The 23,678-nt window shown below is 45.2% G+C and overlaps 1 protein-coding gene across 1 annotated transcript in view; it reads right to left on the bottom strand.

The window, feature by feature from the left end:
- Positions 1 to 23,678, bottom strand: part of Lama1 (laminin subunit alpha 1) — a 121,466-nt gene that overhangs the window by 44,395 nt on the left and 53,393 nt on the right. The window contains exons 12-29 of the mRNA XM_075956011.1: positions 23,324 to 23,497; positions 21,277 to 21,378; positions 20,787 to 20,998; positions 19,933 to 20,044; positions 16,443 to 16,553; positions 13,015 to 13,142; positions 12,251 to 12,337; positions 11,257 to 11,468; positions 9,441 to 9,547; positions 8,975 to 9,155; positions 8,109 to 8,245; positions 6,656 to 6,892; positions 5,346 to 5,489; positions 4,360 to 4,539; positions 3,334 to 3,519; positions 2,710 to 2,837; positions 1,895 to 2,015; positions 568 to 705 (exon numbers count right to left, since the gene is read on the bottom strand). Of these exons, the coding sequence (XP_075812126.1) occupies positions 568 to 705; positions 1,895 to 2,015; positions 2,710 to 2,837; positions 3,334 to 3,519; positions 4,360 to 4,539; positions 5,346 to 5,489; positions 6,656 to 6,892; positions 8,109 to 8,245; positions 8,975 to 9,155; positions 9,441 to 9,547; positions 11,257 to 11,468; positions 12,251 to 12,337; positions 13,015 to 13,142; positions 16,443 to 16,553; positions 19,933 to 20,044; positions 20,787 to 20,998; positions 21,277 to 21,378; positions 23,324 to 23,497 (2,697 nt within the window). The remainder of the gene's footprint in view (positions 1 to 567; positions 706 to 1,894; positions 2,016 to 2,709; positions 2,838 to 3,333; positions 3,520 to 4,359; positions 4,540 to 5,345; positions 5,490 to 6,655; positions 6,893 to 8,108; positions 8,246 to 8,974; positions 9,156 to 9,440; positions 9,548 to 11,256; positions 11,469 to 12,250; positions 12,338 to 13,014; positions 13,143 to 16,442; positions 16,554 to 19,932; positions 20,045 to 20,786; positions 20,999 to 21,276; positions 21,379 to 23,323; positions 23,498 to 23,678) is intronic.

Consider the following 23,678-nt stretch of genomic DNA (forward strand, 5'->3'; position numbering starts at 1 on the left):
ATCTAAAAGTTTTATTCCTTTTTCATCTGATAAAGATAGGTTTGATTAGGATCCGCTCAACCTCCCAAATGGGTCTCCCTTCAGAAGAACTATCTGCAATCTCTTAAAAACATAAGGTGTAATAAATACTCGTTTCATCAACATGGCACAACACAGGCAAGAACTGAGTACTAGATGATGAGCTGAGATGGAAACAGCTCTAGGCGTTGGCCCTGTTGACTGTCAACCCCAGCAAGACGAGCATGAAGTGCTTCCCTTAGCAGACCATGGATCCTGGCTTCCTGGGGCCTGCTGTCCTACAGAACGAGCCACCCCAGAGGGTAGGGGAGAAACAAGGACCTGTTGCTGAGGACTAGAGTGAGGGAGGCATCCATGGCTGAGGGAGACACAGAAACAAACCCTGCCAGTTTCCCAGTGACAGGAGGAGGAGGTTTCAATGTCCTTGAGACTGCGATGGTGGCAGCAATGTGGCAAGGACCAGCTGGAGGGTCTGCCTGATTCCTGGCTATCTTTCAGGTCATGCTGATCACTCAGTGTAAACTGAGGTCAGTTCCCAAGCAAACATACCAGACACCGCCCAGTTTCGGGGTCACAGACATCACTGTGGTTGTTGCAACTGCAGGGCACACAAGGAGCCAGCAGAGGGCGGGGTCCCCAGCCACCGCTTTCTGGGAGCTTCCCTCTGTGGTAGCCAGGAGCACAGTCCTACAGGGAGGCAAAAGAGACAAGAAAGAGGACACTGGTTAAAAGCTGGGCAAAGGTAAAAGCTCTTCAGCAAAGACAGGTGGCTAAGGAGCTCTGAGAAGGGCAACACCACTATCAGAAAGAATTGCAGATGAAATCCACAGTCAGAGCTGAGCATGGGGACTTAGACATACAATCCAGCTGGGGTAAACTGAGGCAGAAGGACTCCTGTGAATTTCACTCTAGCCTAGGCTACACAGTAAGTTTCAAGCTAGCCTAGGCTACAGAGTGAGACACTGTCTGGAAACGCTCCCACCAATAAAACAAGTGTCCTGCTCATCACAAAACCCGTGTCTCCAACCAAAACAGCGAGCAGAACAAGCATTGAGGATTAAAGAAAGCGGGTGCTTGTGCACAGCTGGTGCGGAGGAAAGGCAGTGTGCAGTCCTCCAAAATTAAAAATGGCACGAGCCGTGCCTAACAAGGCTACTTCACACTCCCTTCCCCACAGAGCTATTCACAAAAGCAGCCCACATCCCCACAGAGGAATGGACAGATGGGCAAAGTGAACGTGTCCGAGTGACGGTGTAGGATTCAGCTTTAAAAGGGAAGAAATCTCAGCAGGTGTGAAACACGTGCTAAGCAAAAACGAAAGCCACAAATGCAGATACACTGCAGGATTCCTTAGGTGGGGAACGTGGAGCAGAGGCAGACAGAAGAAAACAGCAGATGAGGGGCTGGAGTGAGGGGCAGGTGGTGGATGCACAGACGCAGTTTCCATCTGGGAAGAGAAAGAAGGCCCTGAAGGACAACTGTCTACAGAACCATGTGAACACCCTTGACATTGCTGACTTCCACACTTAAAAGTTGGTGGAGACAATAGGTATGAATTTATGTGTATTTAAATGAAAACTTACATTTTTTTAAAGCTCTAAAAACAATAAAAAGTGACACTATAAATTCCAGCACTCGGGAGGCAGAGGCAGGCGGATCTCTGTGAGTTCGAGACCAGCCTGGTCTACAAGAGCTAGTTCCAGGACAGGCTCCAAAGCCACAGAGAAACCCTGTCTCGAAAAACCAAAAAAAAAAAAAAAAAAAAAAAAAGTGACACTATAGATGTTCATACATTCCATTCCCTGGGCTGGATTGCTGTAAATGAACACACTTCAGCTGGAAGCCAGGAAGCAGATGTGAACTGGAGGCTCCTTACCTGGCAGGAGAATCCCGTGGTGCCAGTAGGACAGACACAGTGCTCTAACAGGGACGCGATAGCTCCCCCAGGGGGCAGCTCTCCAGCCTTCCTGCCAACCTCCATGGAAATATTGGCAATTCTGAGCCACCATTGGGAAAAGAGGTGAGGGAAGAAGCATTAACATGTGAGACACTTCCAGAAACCCCGCATATACATGGTTTAACATTTGCATCTGAGGCCCATCATGTGGGGTCGTTCAGCTCACAACCAAAAAACACCTTAGCGTGCAGGAGTATGTGGTTGCAGAAAAAAGCCACAGCCAGCATGTCAGAGCCCGACTGCCTTCAAGCCGCTGGTCTCGGGTGCTCTGTTACAGCGACAAAAAGTTGACTAAAAAGCTATTAATGTTTACCCAGGTTTGGCTAAAGAATAGAGATGCATCTATTAATAAAGGTGTCAGTAGGGTGAGGGGACAAACCTTCCAGTTCTCGGCCAGATACTGAAAATATTCAAAGCTCTAGAAACGGTAGTTCTTAATCTGTGGGTTATGACCCCTTTGAGACGGTTAAATCCCGTCACAGGGGTTACCTAACACTATTAGAAAACACACACATTTACATTACGATTCATAACAGTACAAAATGACAATTGTGAAGTAGCAACGAGAATAATGTTATGGTTGGAGGTCACCACAGCTTGAGGAACTGTATTAAAGGGTCTCGGTGTTGGGAAGGCTGAGGACCACTGGTCAGGAACCACAGCTTGAGGAACTGTATTAAAGAGTCTCAGTGTAGGGAAGGCTGAGGACCATTGGTCTAGGGGCTTGCCATTACCTGCTCTGCTGTAATCCTTGACCGTACGATGCCTTGATGAGGATATACTCAATATTGCTCAGAACAGACATGAAATCGGAGTGCGTAACGTGCTCTTCGGACACAGAGTTAAAATATTTCCAAAACTCCTGTGGATGAGAAATACATTCGATTAAACTGAGAGCTCAAATCATCACACACCGACAGCCTTAAAAAGAGAACATGGCTCTTTCTTAAGTGACTTCAGACATGAGCCTTGCTCAGGCTGATGAACTGACAAAGAGGTGCTGTGACGTAACGAGCAGGTGGCATACAGGGAAGATGTGCTAGCTAAAGGGATGAGATGCATCTTAGGCAGGACACACGATTTCATCATCTCACTAGGAACAGTATATAATTTAGAGCTAAAAAAGACTTTCTGGAATTTTCCATTTAATTTATCTGGACTTCAGTTGAACTTGCATATCTAAAGCTGTGCTTTTGTGAGGCCATGAAATGTCAATCACGCTTAGAACTCTTGATAAGCTCAATGGAGCTTAGACTAGGGCCTTCTTGCTGTCATTTATTACACTCTAGACTTTTGTTACCTGACAGCCAAGTTCACATCCTTAATGAACACACGTATGTGGAACATCCACACATTACCTCTTTCATTCCCACGTCGTAAGCCTGTCTCACTCCATTCTCTGGCGCTGGGGCATCCATATAAATGACGTGCTTCCTGGCCCGACCTCCTTTGATGAGAACTTGAGGTTCGTAATTGGATGTGCCGGAGCCATGGGTAGAGTAGAAAGCCACACTGTACCGCAGTTTCCCTCCATAAGCCAAGAGCTAACAAATGACAAACTCGTGTTATTCTGGTGATACAGCCTTGGTTTAAAGACATTTTGTGGAAAGCTTGCCATTATACAAAAGGCATTACATGTTATGATGTATCCAATAATGAACATGCATTCTGGGATCAGCCTTCTAATCTGCACATTAACGGTCTATGAGATAGAGCTAGGCTAAGCTTCCCAGTGATTCCACCAAAGGTAATGTCGCCAGACACCACCTGTGCACACTGGGCAAGGATTCTAACTACTTTCAGGCTCCTTCGAATTAAAGTCATCCTTATCTATACAACCACTGGAGATTTATAAAATTTAAAGATCAAAGTGAGTCTGCAGGGTGGAGAGGATCAGTTACCCTAGCATTCAAGACGCTGAGGCAGGAGGATGGAAAATTTGAGGCTATCTTAGACTTACACACTGAACCCTATCCCAGGAAACTCAGCATGATATAGAGATCAGATTGAATTTAGAAGGAACGGCTCTCAAAGCCTGCAACCGCCCTTTCATAGGTTGGTGCTCACCAACCGACCGCTGCTCTCCCCAGGGCAGACCTAGCGCTGAGGAGCACATTCAGCAGCTACTAGTAACTACAGAACAGACTTCTTGAATTACTGCTTTAGAAAGGAGAAAAAAATAATGTGAATTAAAGAAACTGTAAAAGATTTACAAATCTAAACATCTGAAGACCCACACCTCTGCAGGGGTTTTCTATAAGCTTTGGATGTCTCCACCCTCACCCAGAAGAGCCATTGAGTAGCCAGTCCTTTAATGATGGGCAGAAGCAGGCACTCTGATTTTCTCTCTGGGAAGGGAATGGGCGGGGCTGGCGTGTGCTCACCTGATCTCCCTCAAACTGTTTTGGAAGCCGCCAGTAAAATGGCTCCCCATGGACATGCTGGCGGACAGCCTCTGCATCCAGCAAGGTGTCAGGGTCCTGGAAATGCACGCCTTCAACTGTGCCCTTGAGGTTGCTCTGGGAAACCACGTGCAGGAGGAGCTGATCGGGGGCAAGCATTATCTAGGCACGGAAAGGAGAAAGACGCGCTTCAGGTTAAGTACCCAGGCCTCAGTGGGTAACAGTACTGGTGGTGTAAGGATGAGGACCCATGATGTACCAGCACTCATTCAAAACACTGGGTGAGGCTGCATGTGTGCCCATACCCCAGTACTACAGGGTACAGAGAAAGGATAACTGCGGTTCACAGGCCACTAGCCAACTCCAAGTGTAGTGCAAGACCCAGGCTCGAGGGACTATAGTGGAAAGTAATAAAGCAGGGATACACACACTTGCAGGCACCCACTACACACACATGCACACACTCATTCACATACACACACATATGTATGCACGAACACATGCATACACCCATGAACACACACAAATACACACACACACATTTAAGAGCCCAGATCTGATCTGTTAGATCCCCGTGTAGTCCACAGATGAAATAGCGTCATTTTAAGGCTAGAGATTAAAGCGTTTTCCTTTCGATTGTATATCTGGATCAGGAAGACCTGAAGCACTGTGATTAGGTTCAAGCTATTGCTCCTCTGGAGTAAGTGTCAATGACAGTAGGTACTTCTTGGAGATGCTGCACTTGTTTCTTTTTTCCAGGAAAAGCTTTCGATGGACCAGCTGAAGGTTGGCATAGAAAGCCTTTAGCTGTTTACGTCACTGGATGGCAGAAGTTCTCAAAGCACTCTGTATGGCCAAGCAAATCACTATCCTACAATTTCTATTGTCTTTGCTCCCTCCCAATGTCCAGCTGACTCTCAAAGGTGAGAGAAGGCTAAGACCCTTTCAACTGTCTGTACGGGACTTACCGGAGCCCTCACATACCCCTCCAACTCTGAACAGAGCTGGGACAGACCAAAGCAGAAGCATGGGCTGCAGCCTAGGGGGTTGTCAGTTTGCAAGGCAAAGGTGCCGGCTCGGCACTCACTGCACTGGAGTCCCAGGACATTCTCCTAAAGGTGAAAGAAACAAAAAAAAAAAAAGAAAGAAATTAACATCTGAAAAAGAAGAGATATGATTTTATATATACATGGATACAAACGAATAAAAACACCACTGACTTTTATGACTTACAAGCTTTGTTCAACTCAATCTTCTAGGCCACATCCCTAACTGAAGTTTGTGACCATTAGTTCTCTCAGACACCAGAGCTCCCCAAGTATTACGGAGGATCAAAACTGTGGTGCAAGGAGCTGGAAATAATGTATTCCCTAATGTGAATCTCCAGTGGTCCCCAGCTGACCCTGAGGGCCTCCAGGTAGAGAGTCGGGCTACGTGAAGACTGTCAGGTCCTTGCCATTCTGACTGGAGCAAGGACGATTGCTAACAGACATGCAAAGATTCGTAGAAAGTGTGTTGCCGGGCGGTGGTCATGCACGCCTTTAATCCCAGCACTCGGGAGGCAGAGGCAGGCGGATCTCTGTGAGTTCGAGGCCAGCCTGGTCTACAAGAGCTAGTTTCAGGACAGGCTCCAAAGCTACAGAGAAACCCTGTCTCCAAAATCCAAAAAAAAAAAAAAAAGAAAGTGTGCCCCAGTGACTCTTTCCTTCACCACTTCTAGCTGCACACCAACCCACCACCATCAGGCTGGTACCTCATCCTCCTTGCAGAGATGACCAGAGAAGGTGGCAATGATCTGGCTGCAAAGCATGTTGGGAAAGCCAACAGACACATGTGCAAATCAAAGTGACATTAAACTCTTACCGCAGGGGCAAGGTAAGCATTTTCTCTTTATTTTAGCACACATATATAATAATTACCTGTCCAAGAGCATGGCTAATCCCAAATCTTCCCCAAAGCCCTGTTAATTACTTTATTTCTTCAAGAATGAATGGCTACTCGGTCTATGGATGTATGCTAGCAAGATGTATTCAGAGAAGTTAGGTCGCCAGACATGTGGAAGTGGTAAACAATTATATTCTAAAAATCTTCCACCATTTCAGGAAAGAACATGGAGGGAGACTCTAATGTCAGAAATCAAAGTAGAAATCTGTTTGAAAAAGTATTTGAAATTATGCTTCTAATCACTAGAATCTAAGGTAAATAAATAGTCAGAAGCCCGGGAGTGGGAATGAGGAGGCCAGAGGAAGGAAACAGAGGCTCAGTGGACCACAAGTACCTTGCAGGAGCAGGCACCACTGTCCTCTGTGCAGCTGCAGAGACCCTGTTCCAGGTCACAGGTGTCGGCCAGTGTCCCCCTCGGGTCGCAGTCACAGGGAACACAGTCAGGAAACCTTCTGTAACCCAAGGAGCACTGATCGCAGCTCTGCCCACCAAACCCTTCTTTGCAATGGCACTGGCCAGAGAGAACATCGCACTGGGGACCCGTGGAGCCAGCAACGCTGCAGTTGCAAGCCTGTGGGGGGGGATAATAAAATTAATATAAGGGCAGAACCTATGTCCTCAGAAAGCACACAAACTGAGACACCAGAAAAACATTGTGTGGGGCAACAGTTCAGATAAGCTGACCTCGTACTGTTCCTCCGTGGAACCATTCTGTCAGGGACCAATGGGACAAGGGCTGCACAGCAGGGCATGCGCGCACATTGGTGGCACGTGACAATGCATCAACACTGCAAACTAGAACTGGATCTAATGGTGCGATCACCTCAGCAGAATTATTTTAGAGACCCAACAATGGCCCCACTACTTTAAACCCCAAACTATACCTAATTCTATCCTAAGAAAATTATTTACAGAAAACTACAGCTCTCAGATTCAACCTAATCCTCTAATGAAACTATTTACAACTCCATTGGAAAACAGAATATAGATTAGACTAAAACATATTTAAAAGGCAATATCTCTAGTTATCTAGTCTATCAATAACTATATCTATCTATCTACAGATCAATCTATTTAGATATATAGATATATGTCGATATATATAGATATAGATGGATATCAATATCCATCTCTCTATATCTATATAACAATAGATATGGATAGATATCAATATTTATATCTATCTATAGGTTTACTTATAGATAGTTATAGATATTGATATAGATAGATATTGCCTCTTAAATGTGTTTTGGTTTAGTCTATATTTTATCTATAGATAGACAGCTATCTATAGATATTGCTTTTTATAAAGCTACATATATAGATATTGTTTATATATTTATTATAGATAAATATAGATGTTGCCTTTATGTTTTAGTCTAGTCTATATTCTATCTATGGCTATTGCCTCTTATCTAGATAGATATATAGAAATTGCCTATGTAGAAAGTTCTAGCTACGAATTTCAAAGCTAAATTCTTGACGAAACCCTGAAAGATGCTACTCTTCTGCATTATCCCTGAGTCCATTATGTATGTGTTTATTTATTTCACGGTGGGAGTCCCCTTAGTCTAGCTCCCCAGGCTATTCTAGAACTAGGCTCAAACAATGCCCCTGCCTCAGCCTCCCAAGTAGCTGGGACTACAGGTGCACCACCAGTGTGTCAAACTGTACTCATTTTAAATATAAACTATGAAGTTATTTAACTGCTTAAAACCAAGTGACTGAATACAAGAAACCTTGCTCCAAGGAAGGCACTCTTATCCCAGCGTGATGACAGAACCCACCTGGCACCCCCGCTCTGGGTCCAGGTTCCAGTACCCCTCTTCACACTCCTCACACTTCAGACCCTGGGTATGAGGAGGGCAGAGGCACTCTCCAGAATCAGGGTGACAGTTATTCTGAGTATGTGCGCAGTCGCAGGCTAAAACAAAAGAAGCATCACAGAGTTAGATGCTTGATGGGATTCAAGGCTGACAGCACAAGGGGCCTCTCTTTTGTATCAACTATCAGAGCCACTGTTAAAGGAGATGTAATCATTCCTGAGACCTCTTCATAGCACCTGGAGGTAGGTGCCCCCCACGTCTGAGAGATCATAAGCCTGAAAGAGGTGGGACAAACACGCCTTGATGGCCAGAAGAACAGATGGCTCGAAGACAGTGGTTCTCAACCTGTGTGGTCGTGACCCCTTTGGGTTCAAATGACCCTTTTACAGGAGTCACACATCAGATATTTCCATTGCAATTCATTACACTAACAAACCTCTAGTTATGAAGTAGCAATGAAATAACTTTATGGTTGGGGCCACCACCACATGAGGAACTGTATTAAAGGGTCACAGCATTAGGAAGGTTGAGAGCCACCGCTCTAATGTCATCAAGTCCTCATCATCTGCCAACTGTTGTGTTAGATATGACCCTCAGTCCTTGCAAAAGTCTCTGGATGCTGACTGCAATCAAGGTCTCAAAAACCAAGACTAAGCTCACACAAGCAGGTGGGGACCCAGGATCAAATGCTTGTATCTAGAAACAGAAAAAGGGTATGGGGACCCGCTGTAAAGACAAGAGAAAAGTAATGTCACAGAAGTTATTCTGACATCAAGGAAGGTCACAGAGAAGGCTTTATAGGGAACATAAGGAACGCGAGAACTTACGTATACAGCCACCATCGTGGTACCCATAGAAGCCGTGTGAACACCTGTCGCATGTTTTCCCACCGACGCCTGGCACACAGGGACACTGGCCATCCTCTGTGCAGTTGTCTGATGTGGAGCCCTCCACACTGCAGTTGCAGGGCACACAGCCACGCCCTGTGTCCAGCCCATAATAGCCAGGCTATGTCACAAGAGAGGAAGGATCACGGGTTAGTGGCATATGCACACACTGGAATGTTCTCCACGTCACACACAGAAGATGTTCCACAGACTCATCATGTTCTCAGCATATGTCTGTTCCTGAGCACGCTGCACGCATGCTCTTTAGATGGGAAGGTACGGCACAGACCAGTCAAGAGTGCGCTCGTCCCACATCAATTCAAGTTCCCATGAACCTAGGTTAAGCATCAGTCATGCAACACCGGCAAGCAACTGAACAGCCTGCAGTGATTGGTAGATGTCTTACCAGGCACTGGTCACACTGCTGGCCTGTCACTTGAGGTTTGCAATCACACAGCCCAGTCTCCAGATGGCACACGCCAGAAAGGGAGCCGTTTTCATGGCAGTTACAGGCTAAAACACACAAGACATATAATGCTTTTTCTTTTTAAAGTATGGGTTAGAGTAAAGTCCTTTTAATTCCCAAAGGAAAAGGCTTAAACATTCAACATGCCAGATCACAGAGCTAACATACCTCACAGACAGTGAGAGCCCAGCCAGGTTGTGAAGCAACCACAGCAGAGGAAGCACTGACCCTGGACATTGCAGACTTGACAGCCTGAGCCAGGGCTGGATCAGCTTCTTGGCCATCTCCAACTTGCCTAAGAACTTGGCTTCTTTCTGGCCTTTGGTTTTCCTTGGTGTATGTGGACAATGCCACAGCTTTGCATGATATCCTGAGGGCCTGCAACCCTGCTGCCCCATGGCCTGCTGCTCTAGAAGGGCCTTACTCTTTCATTCTGTAGCTTGATTCCAATTGCGACTCCTAACTCCTCACCCCTGCCCCAGGCAACACATGGACAGATGCACTCTGATGGAGCGCACCCTCCCCCCTCCCTCCCTCCCTGCCTCCTTTCCCCCTGCCCTATCCTTCTGAAGGCAAGTCTCTTACCACTCCTCCTCTTCCCCATCTCTCTTTCCCTTAGGATGTCCATCAACCTCAACTCTTATTTTGTGTCCTCCTGGTCTCTTATTTCCTAATGTGTCACTTTTAGAAGTCTCTGGGACACCACAAGTGTTAAAGTCAGTGAGCAGAGTTGAATACTCATCTTATGGGATCTTTCTTCAGACTGGAACCCACAGACCTCCCACTCCCTGAACTTTAAACCAAGGTGTCCATGTAGTTCTGATTGATGGGTCAAAGCCATGACTGATTTCATCTCCTAATATGTGCCTACATTATTTTTTTTTCTGTATGGCTGGCACCACCTTTTCTTCAAGCTGTAATGTAAGACCAACACATTTACCTGGAGTTATCAAAAATATTTAAGTGGCATTATTTTTCATAAATCCTTTCCTAAGACTGTGCAAAAACAAGGCCAAGCCAGCAGAAATCACAGTGGGAACCAGGGAAGGGACCCATGAAGCTGAGGAGTGATCGGCAGTTGCTGGCTACTAGAAAGTTTTCTTCAGAGCTGCAACACCTCTTTTTACTGCCCTTGCTTCTGTGTATGGCCCCAGTTCTGAGATCCGCATAATAACAGCACTAAACAGACTCAGTAGGTTTAAAAACAAGGCACATAAAGTTATGAGGGAGAAGTCGTAGGGAGATTGGAGGACTTGGTGGGCCAGATTTGATCAAAGTACATTGTATGCATGTTTAAAACACACACAATAGAATTTTCTGAACAAAGCAACAATACAAATGCCGAGGGCTCCAGTGTTAGCCCCAAAGCTGGGTCCCCTCAGGCACGAAACTGACTGTCTTGGTGAGTGGCTTTACCACATCCCTATGTTCAAGGCTCCAAGCAGAACTCAGCACATCAGGGTGAGGCAGCACAGGAGCAGCCCACCAGGATACTCCACCACCATGCTTGAGAAAGCCTCCTCCCTGGTCATGAGGGATATGCATTTTGCAGACTGCTGACCTTAGAGGTGACAGCGAATTAAGCCACTGAAGAATGCAGAGGAAGGAACTGAGTATCAGATCGACATCTGTCCAACTGAAAACCCACAATCAGTACACAAGACATTAAGGTCTCCAGGCTGAGTTCTTTTGGCAAGTGTTAAGAGATTCGTATGGCAATATATAACAGCTATGACCTCATTGCTCACACACTCACCCCGGCAATTTTTGGCAGTCACAGCATCTCCATAGAAGCCATCTGCACACCTTTCACAATGGGCACCATCTGTGTTCCACAAGCACTTCAGACATTCCCCGGTGACAGAGTCACAGTGGCCAGCCTCCAACGGATCAACATTGCCGCTGCAGTTGCATGGTACACAGGTTCCCCCTGGCACTGTTGGGTTTCCATAGTAACCGTCTGCACATCTGTATCCAGGATGGAAAGCAGGATCTAATAAATAAGAGGGTTTGAGATAATACCTCACTAGCCAGGGCCTCCCTGGGTGGCTAATAAATCAGACTCTGTCCCTTAAGATTTGCAATGGAAAAAGGGTGACTCTGTCCAGACAGTCACAAATCTTCCGTGCCTGTTGTGAGGTGGAACAGATCCAAAACGAGCATAAACCCAGATGCTGTGCAACCATGTCCAGAGCCAATTCTGACCTCCCTCTGGCCACTCAGGATGTCACCCAGCTCTTGACAGGACGCACCAGGGGCAGAGACACCACGGCTTATGTGTGGGAAAACACAGACGAGCTTTTGGATGCCAGAGATGGCTCCTAAATCAAACCTCCCAATGCCTTCACTATTGTCTGGACAACTGAATACTCAGACACATGACGACTGTAACTACTGACCCCACCCCCCACCCCCCATAGTCTTTGGTGTGATCACAGATGCACTCCAGGAGGTGAAACACTGTTCTCTCCATGGACATCCTGCTTTTCTCCATGACCTTATACAATATCAGCAATGCACCAAGATGCCAAGACCACACTTAAAGCTATAGATTTTAAGTGTCCACCACTACACATTATATACATACAATGAGTTATCACACCACATCTACAGGGTCTGGATAACTGCTATGCATCCACTAACAATATAGATTTGTAGATATTGAAGAAGAAAATACGGACTTTCTGCTGGGCTTTTAAAATAGTTGATTCTGCTTTGTGAAACTGGGGGGTTGGAGAGCCACAAGGTACCTCTCACACCAGGATCCTGAGTAACCCGGAGCACACTGGTCACAAACCACATTTTCTCCATCAGTAAGGTGGCAGGTGGGGCTGAAACTGCGAAAACACGTGAAATTAATGTGATTTTTCCAGTGGACGCTGCTCCTTTCTAAATATTTAAAATGGCTATTTTTGGAAACATCTGTCCTAACAAATGCTCTGCAGGTTCTCGCTCAGTCTTTGGTCCTGAATCATCTACTGCTTCATCTGCAGGTTCTTGCTCAGTCTTTGGTCCTGAATCCACCCTGGCAGAGCCATCAGCCTCCTTTGTGCATCATCTACTGCTTCATCTGCGTGTGCCCTGCAGCTCACATCGCCTACTTTGAAACTCAGTCTACAACAGGCACGTAATATACAGTTGCTGACTCAGTGGATAGACTCAGCTTCCTATTTTCACAGTTTGATCATCTGATCAAGCCTCATCCAACCCAAGAACATTGCTTAAATCATCACTGTCTTGAGCACCAAATGGATTCTTGTGAAAGACACACGGCAGACATTAGACAAGATGAAAAAAGTGTGTGCATTGTTGCTGTCACACGCCTCCCATTGTGTTATTAAATTCACCAGGTTTTAATAACAACATTCTCCCTCTCAGCCTCTCATCCAATCTACTGTCCCTCATGGCACGGAACATGCATGACACAGTCTTGTTTGACAACATCAGAATGCACAGCATTCTGTGGGGATCTGGCCACACCAGACAGAACCAGCTAGTGGAGGCTGAGACTTACTTGTTGGAGTCAATGAGGAGGGGGCAGGCACAAGGCTGGCAGTCCCCTGGCGTCCCGTGCAAAGGTGTCCCGTAGAAGCCAGGCAGGCACTGTTCACAGTGATTCCCTGTGGTGTTGTGTGTACACACCTAGGTCACACGCATGAAAAGATGAGTCAGTTCAGACTTCCTGAAAGGATTTTCTGATTCATCCACTAAGAAGCTGAATTTCAAGTTAAAACAAAACCAAGGAAGGGTTAAGGGTTTAAATCCACGTGGACCCTGAGCGACGGAGGGAAGAATTCCGTTTCCAGATGGACAAGTCTTACATGTTTTAATTATGCATATATGCATGTGTGTCCACACGTGGGTATAGTCACACGTGTGTGCAGATGTCTGCAGAGATCAAAAGATGCCATCAGATCCCCTGGGGCTGAAGATAGAGGTAAGGTTGGAAGTTACCTACTAGGAACTCAACTCAAGTCCTTTGGAAGAGAAGATCACTAACTTCTACCATCCAAAATCTAAGTGTATCAGCAGACAGCAGCTGGGACTGCAGCAGAGAATTCCCCACTGGGTTATCTATCTATTTGTCTGTCTATCTATCTATCTATCTATCTATCTATCTATCTATCTATCCATCCATCTATCTAGGTTTTCCAGCAGCAGGTTTGAAGAGGACCTTGATGTAAGACTGTGTTCTGTTACTATACAAACTTCTATTGCCATGCTAGAGCCTAAGTCTGCACTCTTGGGCCGCCACTCATCCCGCTTTGACTCCAACATAAACTTTCTCTCATCTCCTTTGAGGTAAGAGCAGTGTTTTTATGTCCACACAGGTCTGTGGAGTATGGAGTCAGATCAAAGGGGCCAGGCTGAACTTTCTTGCTATTTGGGTAAACTGTTTTGCCATTCTGTTGGTGATCCCAAGGAGCACATGTCTTGGTGTTTCCTTGGGGATGGGCCACTCTAGGTGCTGATGCTGCTGGTGGTCTGGATGCCAGAGGGTGAGAGCATCATCTCTTTTGGAAAGAGAAATTTCTTCTTTCATTGAAAGAGCTAAGACATAAGAGCCCGAGACAAGAAAGAACTGAACCACTAAGCCTCAGCCCTGCTCTTAGGCAAGACTTTGGATTTCCTTCAATTTTCATCTAAGTTATCTTTATTTCCACCCATTTCCCTTAAAAATAAGCATTACCCATCTAAAGGGGAAAATAATAACTTGGTGGAAAAGGCTAGCAGGTACTATCTTATCTAGGTGGACCAGGCAGACATCCCCAGAAGCAAACACAGTGATGTTATGGTCCCCTGGATGTTCAGATAAGCTGTATCATTTCCACAGCCTTGTGTCCCAATGTCCAGTTTCAGTGAAGTCACAGGGAAGCATCACATGTGACATCATATGTGACAAGTCCTCGCTAAGGGCATTTGGCAGAGGGTCTGTCATTCATGAAGAGCACAAGAAAGTGTGAGCTACCACAGGAGACAGGAGACAAGGGAAACATGGCTTTGTTAAGCCAGAGGACTCTTGGTTTTAACCCTATAGAGAGAACAGGTGGGAGTGGAAATGCTGATAAGATGGGAGGAAAACACATGGTTTAATGGATGGTGTGGTACCAACAAAAAATGTCACAGTTATGTGAGATTTTAGTATTGGGATGCTGGCCAAGTTCCCCAAGTGCGATAGTTTGAATATAACTGGCCCCTATACGCGCATAGAGAGTAACACTATTAGGAGGTGTGGGCTTGTTGGAGGAGTGTGTCACTATGGGGCCAGGCTTTGAGGTCTCTTATGCTCAAGCTACACTCAGTGATGCAGCCTACTTCCTGTTGTCTGTAGATCAAGATGCATCCCTCCTTCTCTAGCACATGTCTGCCCACATGCCACCATGTCCTGCCATGATGATAATGGACTGACCCTCTGAAACTGCAAGCCAGCCCCCAGTTAAATGTTTTCCTTTATAAGAGTTTGCCACGATCATGGTGTCTCTTCACAGCTTTAGAAATCCTGATTAAGACACCAAAGGACTCTCTAATGTGCCATGGCTTCCCTCTAAGTCGAAACCAGTTTCTAAAAAGTGTTTGTAACACCAGAATTTATGTATTATAAGTGGAGAATAAAATAGTAGTTACCAGACATACTAAACAGGTGTCATTCATTTAGCTCTAGTTCCTTTGCATCCGAATGCATTCGGTAGATGAGTACAGTTCATACACACTGAGCTTATTTGAAACATATTTCTGCAACTATATATTTATAGAAGCACACGAAATCTTGATATGCAGACTATCTTTAATTAAGCTAACCAATAGAAACGCATCCTCAACACACTGGCTACCCTCAAATGTTGGTGGGAAATCTGGGGCCAGGGGTGGGCAGGAGCTGGCAGACCCACACGGCAGAACACATATGAAACGAACAACAACCTTCCCCGGCCACTAGAGCCAGATTCTGAAGGAAAGCCATCCCAGAGGGACTGAGATGCCCATGCAGTGGCTGTGGATGCTTAGCAGCTACAATAAAAACAATGAAGAACAAATGAAGGTTTGCTCAATGAACAATGAGAAAGCAGGCAATGCAGGATCTCAGGCTTCGGGCCTTCTCCTGGGGCCTGACAATTACCTCCCCTTGGTCCTGTGACTCAATCAACCTTTCTTATTAAAGAACATGGGGCTGGGGCCTCCTTGCCCAGACATTAACTATATATATACACTGACACACTCCCTGAGCAGTGAATCCATCTAAACACAGGGTGAGGGTAGCTTCCTTAAAGGCAGAAGGAAGAAGGAATTCCTGGTTGAACTTAGACAAGCATTGCCTTGCGCCAGCCGCAAAGCTCATACTTAAGATTAACTGCCCATTTGTGGAGCTCTATTCCTACTTACAATGCTCACGAAAGAGGCTTTTGTCTGTAGGATTCATCTGAACTAACTAAAAATTTACATATGGCAAATGTGATTTTTATCAAGGTTTATGATTCTATTTGTACATTAGATTTGTAAAGTTTTACATGTACATTTGTATATAGTATATATGGATATATATATAATATATATGAGGTGTGTTGAGGATCGAACCTAATTCTAAGCATGATGTTTTGTGTATGCCTTATACACACAGGCCGAAAGCAAAGACATACAATAATTATAACATGCATGTGTTTTGAGTGATTCATCACAAAAGAATGGGTATGGGACTTCTCCTTCGTGATGGGAAGCCACAGGTCACAAGGTTCAGGACTTGGATTTGCAGATGTATTTTCAGATGCTCAACTCATCCCACTAAAGCAAGGCAGGAAGCAAAGCACGTTAAAGAAAAACAGGTGACGGCTGAAGACACAGACTTGAATTTGATGTCTACCGCGTCAGAGCTGAGGTCGGGAGCCACAGCTCACAACATGGCAATGAGCAAGTCAGGGTGAGGGACGCCCAAGTCAGCAATAGACTCACGGAGCAAATTCCATGAATGTCACACTCGGATGCATGGCCGTGGCATTCGCAGGGCTGGCAGATTCCTCCAAAGAGTATCCCATCCACTCGATAATAGCCTGGGAGGCAGGACTGCAAGAGAAAGGGACCAGTCTGTAGCCTGGGCTCCTGAAATACGGCCTTGTGTGTGTGTATCAGGCAACGTGTGGCTTCGCCTATTCTGCAATCTATCTTCTGTCCAATGCACTCTGAAAAGCAAACTGCTTAATTTTTCACAAGCAGGGAAACATTTTTCCTTTCTAACTGTCGAACGTTTTAACCAAGACAGCTTTTCCACGTCCACTTTAATTAAGTGTGCAACCCCAGTGCCTTTCAGCAAACTTACTGAGGTGTGCAACCATCTCAGCTAGCACAAGGTTATTTAGTATATATTTAATGTATTCCGTGGATGAATATAGCTCACACACATTTGACATATTTGGTACATATGTATGTAAATATATATTTATAGGTGTGTGCAAAACCAACTTGTTCAGACTACCTATAGGTAACTATCACACCCATTCGAAGTATGTCTTCAACATGCTGGCCACCCTAATACACTGGCAGAAGGCCCAAGGAATTGGCCTTGGAGACCCACGTGATAAGGCCCCACATGTTTCCCTTTGAAGTAGAGTCAGGCACACGGGAATTTAAAGGCTATGCCCTGGGTCCGCACTGAGCCTTTCATGGACTCTACTGCACCGACCATCAACGAGCATAGGTGGAATCCCGTCTTGTCGGTTTTCCATCAGAGGACTTCTTTTCTCTCAACTCCCCACCCTGCCACCCCCTTTGCTTACAAATCACTGAAGGCTGCTATCAAACATTGACCATGGAATCCCGTCTTGTCGGTTTTCCATCAGAGGACTTCTTTTCTCTCAACTCCCCACCCTGCCACCCCCTTTGCTTACAAATCACTGAAGGCTGCTATCAAACATTGACCGTGCTCAAGGGCAGGCCTGGGTCACAGTGCGCCAGGTGCACCTTCTGTGGGATCAAGTCAGAGAGGCCAAATGGGCATCCAAGGACACGCACTGCTCCTGAGCCATCGGCTTTCCACACAGCGGTGCATTTGGCTCTCAAGGCCTCCTCAAGAAAAGCACTTCTGCTTTAGAGACAGCAAGTGCAGGGCGCAGGACATTAGGCAGCACCCCGGGTGTTACCTCGGGGAGAAAACTCAAAGGCAACAGTACCCGTCTCCAAAACCATGCCACATCCAGCTGCCAAGGGCTTGGCTTTTTCACTGCCTGCTCATCTGTCTCTCGAAGAGATGGGGTGGGAGAAGGAGGCTTGGATAACACTAGTTTGTATCATATATATATGATATGATATAATACATATATACGCACATACACAAATATGTGGGGCGTGTAACATGTGTGTGTGTGTACTCAGGATTGAACGTAGGACTCTGCACACATATGTACTCTGCCACAGAGCTATATGCCAAGTCCTGTTTCTGTTTTTTTTTTTTTGAGATAGTTTTGATACCATTCCCAGATAAATCCCGAATTTGCAATCCCCCTGCTTCAGGCTCTTATTACAAGCCTGTGCAACCAGGTCCAAGGCAAAGTTTTGAAAGTATACAAACAATAAATACAGTCTCTCACATGGACCTCACAGAAGTCCCCTAAAGCCTCCACCCAACTGGCTACCCTTAGAGAGTGTCGGTCCATAGGCAAGCAGCTTCAAGTGCTGCAGAAAAATCCATTCGTAAAAGCAGCAGCCTGATGCCAGTTTCTGTGTATGAGTTTGGTAAAAGAATGAACTCGGCTGCTTAGTAAAAACACTGGAAAAGGCATTCAGTTGAAGGCTGCATGTCTTCAGGGACCACAGGGATAGAGTTAAACAACAGTGAATAAATGTGTTATGGAAAAGGATGTACACACATGTTTCTGGGCATTATCCCTTGAACAATATATTTTAACAACCCTTTACATGACATTTACATTGCTGGGTTTATTAGTAATTTAGAGGACATATAAAGCATGCAAAAATCATGTTGCTGGGGTATATGGAAATATCCTATCACTTAAACTCTATATATGCAATTGGCAGATTGCGAGATTCTCCATGGATCCTGGGACCAGTTTCTCAGGACTACTGAGCAAAGCCAAGTGAAATCTTTCATGTCTGTATGATCATCAGTCCATAGCCCCCAAAGCCCAGGGAATTTGGAAAGAGTCCAGCAGCAGTTGATCTCTCCTACATGAGAGTTACTTGTCAGGACACATGAATCATGAGGGAGAATATGGAAGATCTTAGAGCTTGGCTAAATACACAGCATGTACTCATCAGTGGTTATTATCAATACTTAGCCAAAGTGTGTGTGTGCACGCTCGCGCATGTGCAAGCATGACCAGTTCTCTGCTCCCATTATTGCTTCTCAGAGATCAAGCTCAGACCACCAGGTTGGGCAGCATGCACTTTTACAGGCTGAGCCATCTGGTCTACCTAAATTTCAAGAATTCTATTGATAACATATAAACACATCTTCATAGAAAGTCACCTCTCCATCTCTGTGGGGAATTGGCTCGAGGTCCCCAATGGATGCCACAACATTGAAGCCATTTATATAAGATGATACTGTATTTGTATGTAACCTGTGTATATCTTCTAGATATTTTAACACATCTCTAGATCGCTAATGACAATTAGTGAAACATAAATGCTATGCAAGTAAACATTATACTCTCTTGTTTAGGAATAATATGGAAAAGATCTATACATACTTGGTGAAGGCACAATATTATCAGTGGGGAATATAGCCATTCAGTACATGGTTGATTCAATCCGTGGGTGCAGGACCTGCGCTGCCATATAAGGTCCAGACAGCCAGAGTAAACCAGAGGACTATGTGGTCTCAAGATGGATCTGGCTTGTGCAAATATGCTGGTCTTTCATAGGTAGCTGGAAACGTTCAGAGAATCAAGTTGATCCTCCTCAGAGATGCACAGCCAGTAATAAGCACTGCCAATTTCCTATTGGCTGAGGCAAGAGAGCTGCACAGAGTCCAGGGACTTCAAGGTACACTAGTCAACCCCTCCAGAGGAATCTAGCTGTCTGTTTATTTTTAAAGATGTATTTTAGTCATGTGTGTGTGTGCACGCGCGCATGTGTGTGTGTGTGTGCACGCGCACGTGTGTGTGTGCATTCACGCATGCGCACACACACACACATGAGTACAGGTGCTGACAGACACCAGAGGCATCGAATCCCCCTCAAGCTAGAGTTACAGGAAGTTACGAACTGTCAGATGTGGGTGCTAGGTATTGAATTTACTTCCTTTGCAAGAGCAGAATTCACTCTTGAAAACAATACAATGCCCAATGGTCCTATAATTTAATTAAGTCTCAGCCACATGGGAGTTTTCTAAAGTGAACATACACATGTTCATCACATCAACTTTAGCACACACTTCCCCTCTGGAAGCTAAAGAAAGGAGGAGACTGGCAGGGGCCAGCAGTACCTCACAGGAGGTCCCCGTGTAGCCTTGGGGACATTCACAGTGCTCCACATCAGCGGCTACTGCCAGGTCTATAGCATTAGGGTTCGCTACGTCCAGAGAGACGGAATCCAGCCTGCAAACAGACAAGGGGCATCATATAGCTCTCATCCTTGCAAAAGATCATCCCACTTCACTGAGACAGGTGCCTAAAAGGTTTAGTTGAAGGACATGGGCAAGCAGTGACTTTGAGTACCCAGAGAGTCTCCACCAGGCACTGCAGAAGCCACCGTTTTCCTGTGGGAGTCTTCCAGCAGTTTACAAGTGCTACTGCCCCTGGGCTGCCAAGGGAAAGCTCTGATGGAGGCACTGCCCAATACCAGCTGCCTCATCGCGAATGCAGCGACGAGCCTCTGCCAGGCGTTACCAGGCTTACTTCAGCAGCGTCCTGTTTTACACCGGGCTTCCACAAACAGACCCCCGCGAGGCAACCAAATGACCAAATGATTCAGTAGTTCAAATAACTGTGTACAACTAAGGTCATTGGCGTCAGGGGAATGAAGGGAGAGAGGGAGAGAAGGAAAGAGGGAGAGAGAGAAGGGCCAGGGAGACTAAATGGCTCAGGTACTGTTGGCTCACAAAGCATTGCTTGGAAGCACTACACCTGAAGGATGCTGAACCTAAAATCGTCTGTTTCCAACCAGACGCATTTCTCATTATACATGTCTCATGTCTTCACTGTTAAACACGTGAAGGCAATTCTAACACACCTACTTCAACTGTAGCCTTCATATTTATATTAACCTTGAAGTATACAACATTAAAGACAAGATTGTAGTACCTCGGTAGAAATCTGTTTCCCTCCTTCTAGCACATACCTGTAGAGTGCCATTTTCGCAGAATTATAATTGGCTCTGATCAAGAGATGTGTCACATTGGCCAGGACGGTCATTAGCTGGTCGCGGTCAATCTCCCTTCTGGATTTAAAGTCCCGGAAGTTCTCGGGCACAAGTCTAACCACGTTGAAGTATTCCTCATAGGGTTGCAAGGACAGGCCCTCTGCCTTTGTGCTTAGAGTGAGCCCGTTTCCCTAGCATATAAAACCGAGAGGAAAGACATTTGTAATCCAACTTAGTGACCAAAAATTAAAATTCTGTAGCCAGCAACCAAGTTCTTACATCAATCATGTAATGGAGCGTGTTTCTCAATCTGGAGTTACTGAATAAGGGGCAGTTAACTACAGTTTTTATTTTGTGTGTGTATATGCAGTTGTGCATGTATGCTACATGCACACACATGTATGTATTCATGAGTGCGCCACTCCCACCAGACCCCAAGCTCTATAGCAAATCAATGCGCATTCGTCACCTTGATGATGACGTCAGCATGAGACATGAGGTCACCGTCGACTGTCTCCACCGGGATGTCATAAGACACCGTGTACTTCAGGAACCCGCCAAATGCCGTCAGCTGGAAGAGTACAGAGAGGGTAAGGACCAGGGGACAATGGCTATAGCCTTGAGTCAGGGGAAAATGTTGCTAGGATCCACCTGGGTGCATCCATCCTGAAGGTGACAGGGAGGAAATTCACAGTAAAGGCATATCATATACAATATCCTGGATATGATCATGATGAGGAAATCCTTGACATTTGCAGAAGAAGGATATATAGAGTCCCCAAGGTAAAAAAATCAAAGGTTGGTTAGGTAGGGAGGGAGGGAGGTAGATGATAGCTAGCTAGCTAGATGATAGATACAAAGATATACAGATATATATATAGATAGATGATAGATATATAGATATAGAGAGAGCTAGATGATAGATAGATATACAGATATATAGATAGATGATAGATATATAGATATATAGAGAGAGATAGATAGATGATAGATAGATATACAGATATATATTAGATAGATAGATGATAGATATATATATATATAGATATATATAGAGAGATAGATAGATAATAGATAGATAGATAGATAGATAGATAATAGATAGATAGATAGATAGATAGATAGATAGATAGATAGATAGATAGATAGACAGACCTTAAAAATAATTTTAAATGCATTTATTTGGGGATGGAGTGTGTGCCGTGGCATAGGTATGGAGGTCTGGGGCAACTCGAGGAAGCTGATTCTCTCTTTTAACCATGTGGTTCCTAGGGATTGAACTCAGGTCAGACTTAGCAGCAAGCACCTTTCCTGTCGAGCCGTCTTGGCAGCTGTATTTATTACACTTACATGGACCTTTTCATTTCATTGCTAAGCTTATTAGATATGTCATTTAAAGGAAGCGCTCAAAGATTTTCGCTTTTAAATGTATATGAGGGATGTCCATCAATATATCCTAGGAATGTCCATTAACGTATGCTAGGGGCAACTACTGTATATTGGAGAGTTCCTTCCTAAGGAATAGGCCATAAAATTCAGGCTGCAATGGTACAATCATAAAATCTGAAAAAGTTTTTTTCAATTTCTCTGGTGATAAGATGTCTGTCTAATAGAATCTATTGTATAATGATAATTTACAAGTTAGGCCACATATGAAGGTATACACTTATACCTCTGGTTACTCAGAAGTCTAAGGCCAGAGTATAAATGCCAGGCCGGCCAGGGATACACAGCAACTGTCTGTCCCCCAAACAGATAGACAGACGGGCAGGTAGCTCTACATATATATTTATATACAAATTAGAAAAAAATGGTAATAAAATTAACTAGATGCTTACCAACTACTATTATGAAGGTGTAGGGTCACCTTAAAACAAACCAGAGTTACTTAAACAGGCCACCTGGATGTATGTACTAGTTAGTCAGAATCCAAAGAGATGGGGCATAATTGGCTGGTGAGTGAAAACCAATCACCGATGGGAAGAAGATTCAATCTTAAAAGTCAACTCTCTGGACAAGTAACACTGTGGATCACTGTCTTGCATTTTCTTTATATTAACATGTTCATTGTTTTGGTCTCCTGAGACCTTCAGTGAGCATCAGTTTATCCTGATGTGGAAACAGGGAGGAGAGCAGACACTCTGCTCTAGGAGCCGTTCCCTGGGTGTCCTGTACCATTACGTGGGCCACTGGGACGTCTGCTGCTAACCGGGCAAAGTGGGAATGTAGCCAACACTCCGTAAAGGTCTGACTTATTCAAGGACCCAGAGGAATAAAGGAGAAAGCCAGTGATGGTGAAGATTCACAAGGTACACTGTTGAGGAACAAGATGCAGAAGAGCAAAGGATGATGGGATGTTGTACTACAGAGTTCAAAAAGGACCGAAGAGATCTAGTGCCCAGTGTGGTGTGCATGAAGGCTGTAAGCACTAACTTGAGGCAAGTCTGCTTTGTGTTCTTAATGTTCTCTGAGATTTGTAGCTGGACATTGTTCTTCCCCTGCCTTCCCACATGTACCTTGTTTCCGAGGTAGGCCTCCGGAGCTGCCCAGTAGTACGTGGACCGCAGTCTCTGCATGACGGCCGTGTTGTTGATGCTGACCTGATGGCGCCCACCCAGGGCATCCTGCTGAGACTGGATCATATTTGGACTGATGAAGTCAGTGACCAGCCACCCTGACATATTGGTCACCTTAAAAAAAATTAAGAATTTTAGAATATGGCATAAAGGTCTCCTTAGATTCCACCCAATCCTGTGTAAGTATCTTTGCAACAAGGAGACAGGTGGAGCGAGTTTATGCTCAAGACAGAGCTAACAGGACCATTGTCACTGAACCACACTGAGGGACTTGACAGAGGATCCAGGGAGGCTG

This window comes from Microtus pennsylvanicus, chromosome 22 (genome assembly GCF_037038515.1).
Source record: "Microtus pennsylvanicus isolate mMicPen1 chromosome 22, mMicPen1.hap1, whole genome shotgun sequence".
Taxonomy (NCBI): domain Eukaryota; kingdom Metazoa; phylum Chordata; class Mammalia; order Rodentia; family Cricetidae; genus Microtus; species Microtus pennsylvanicus.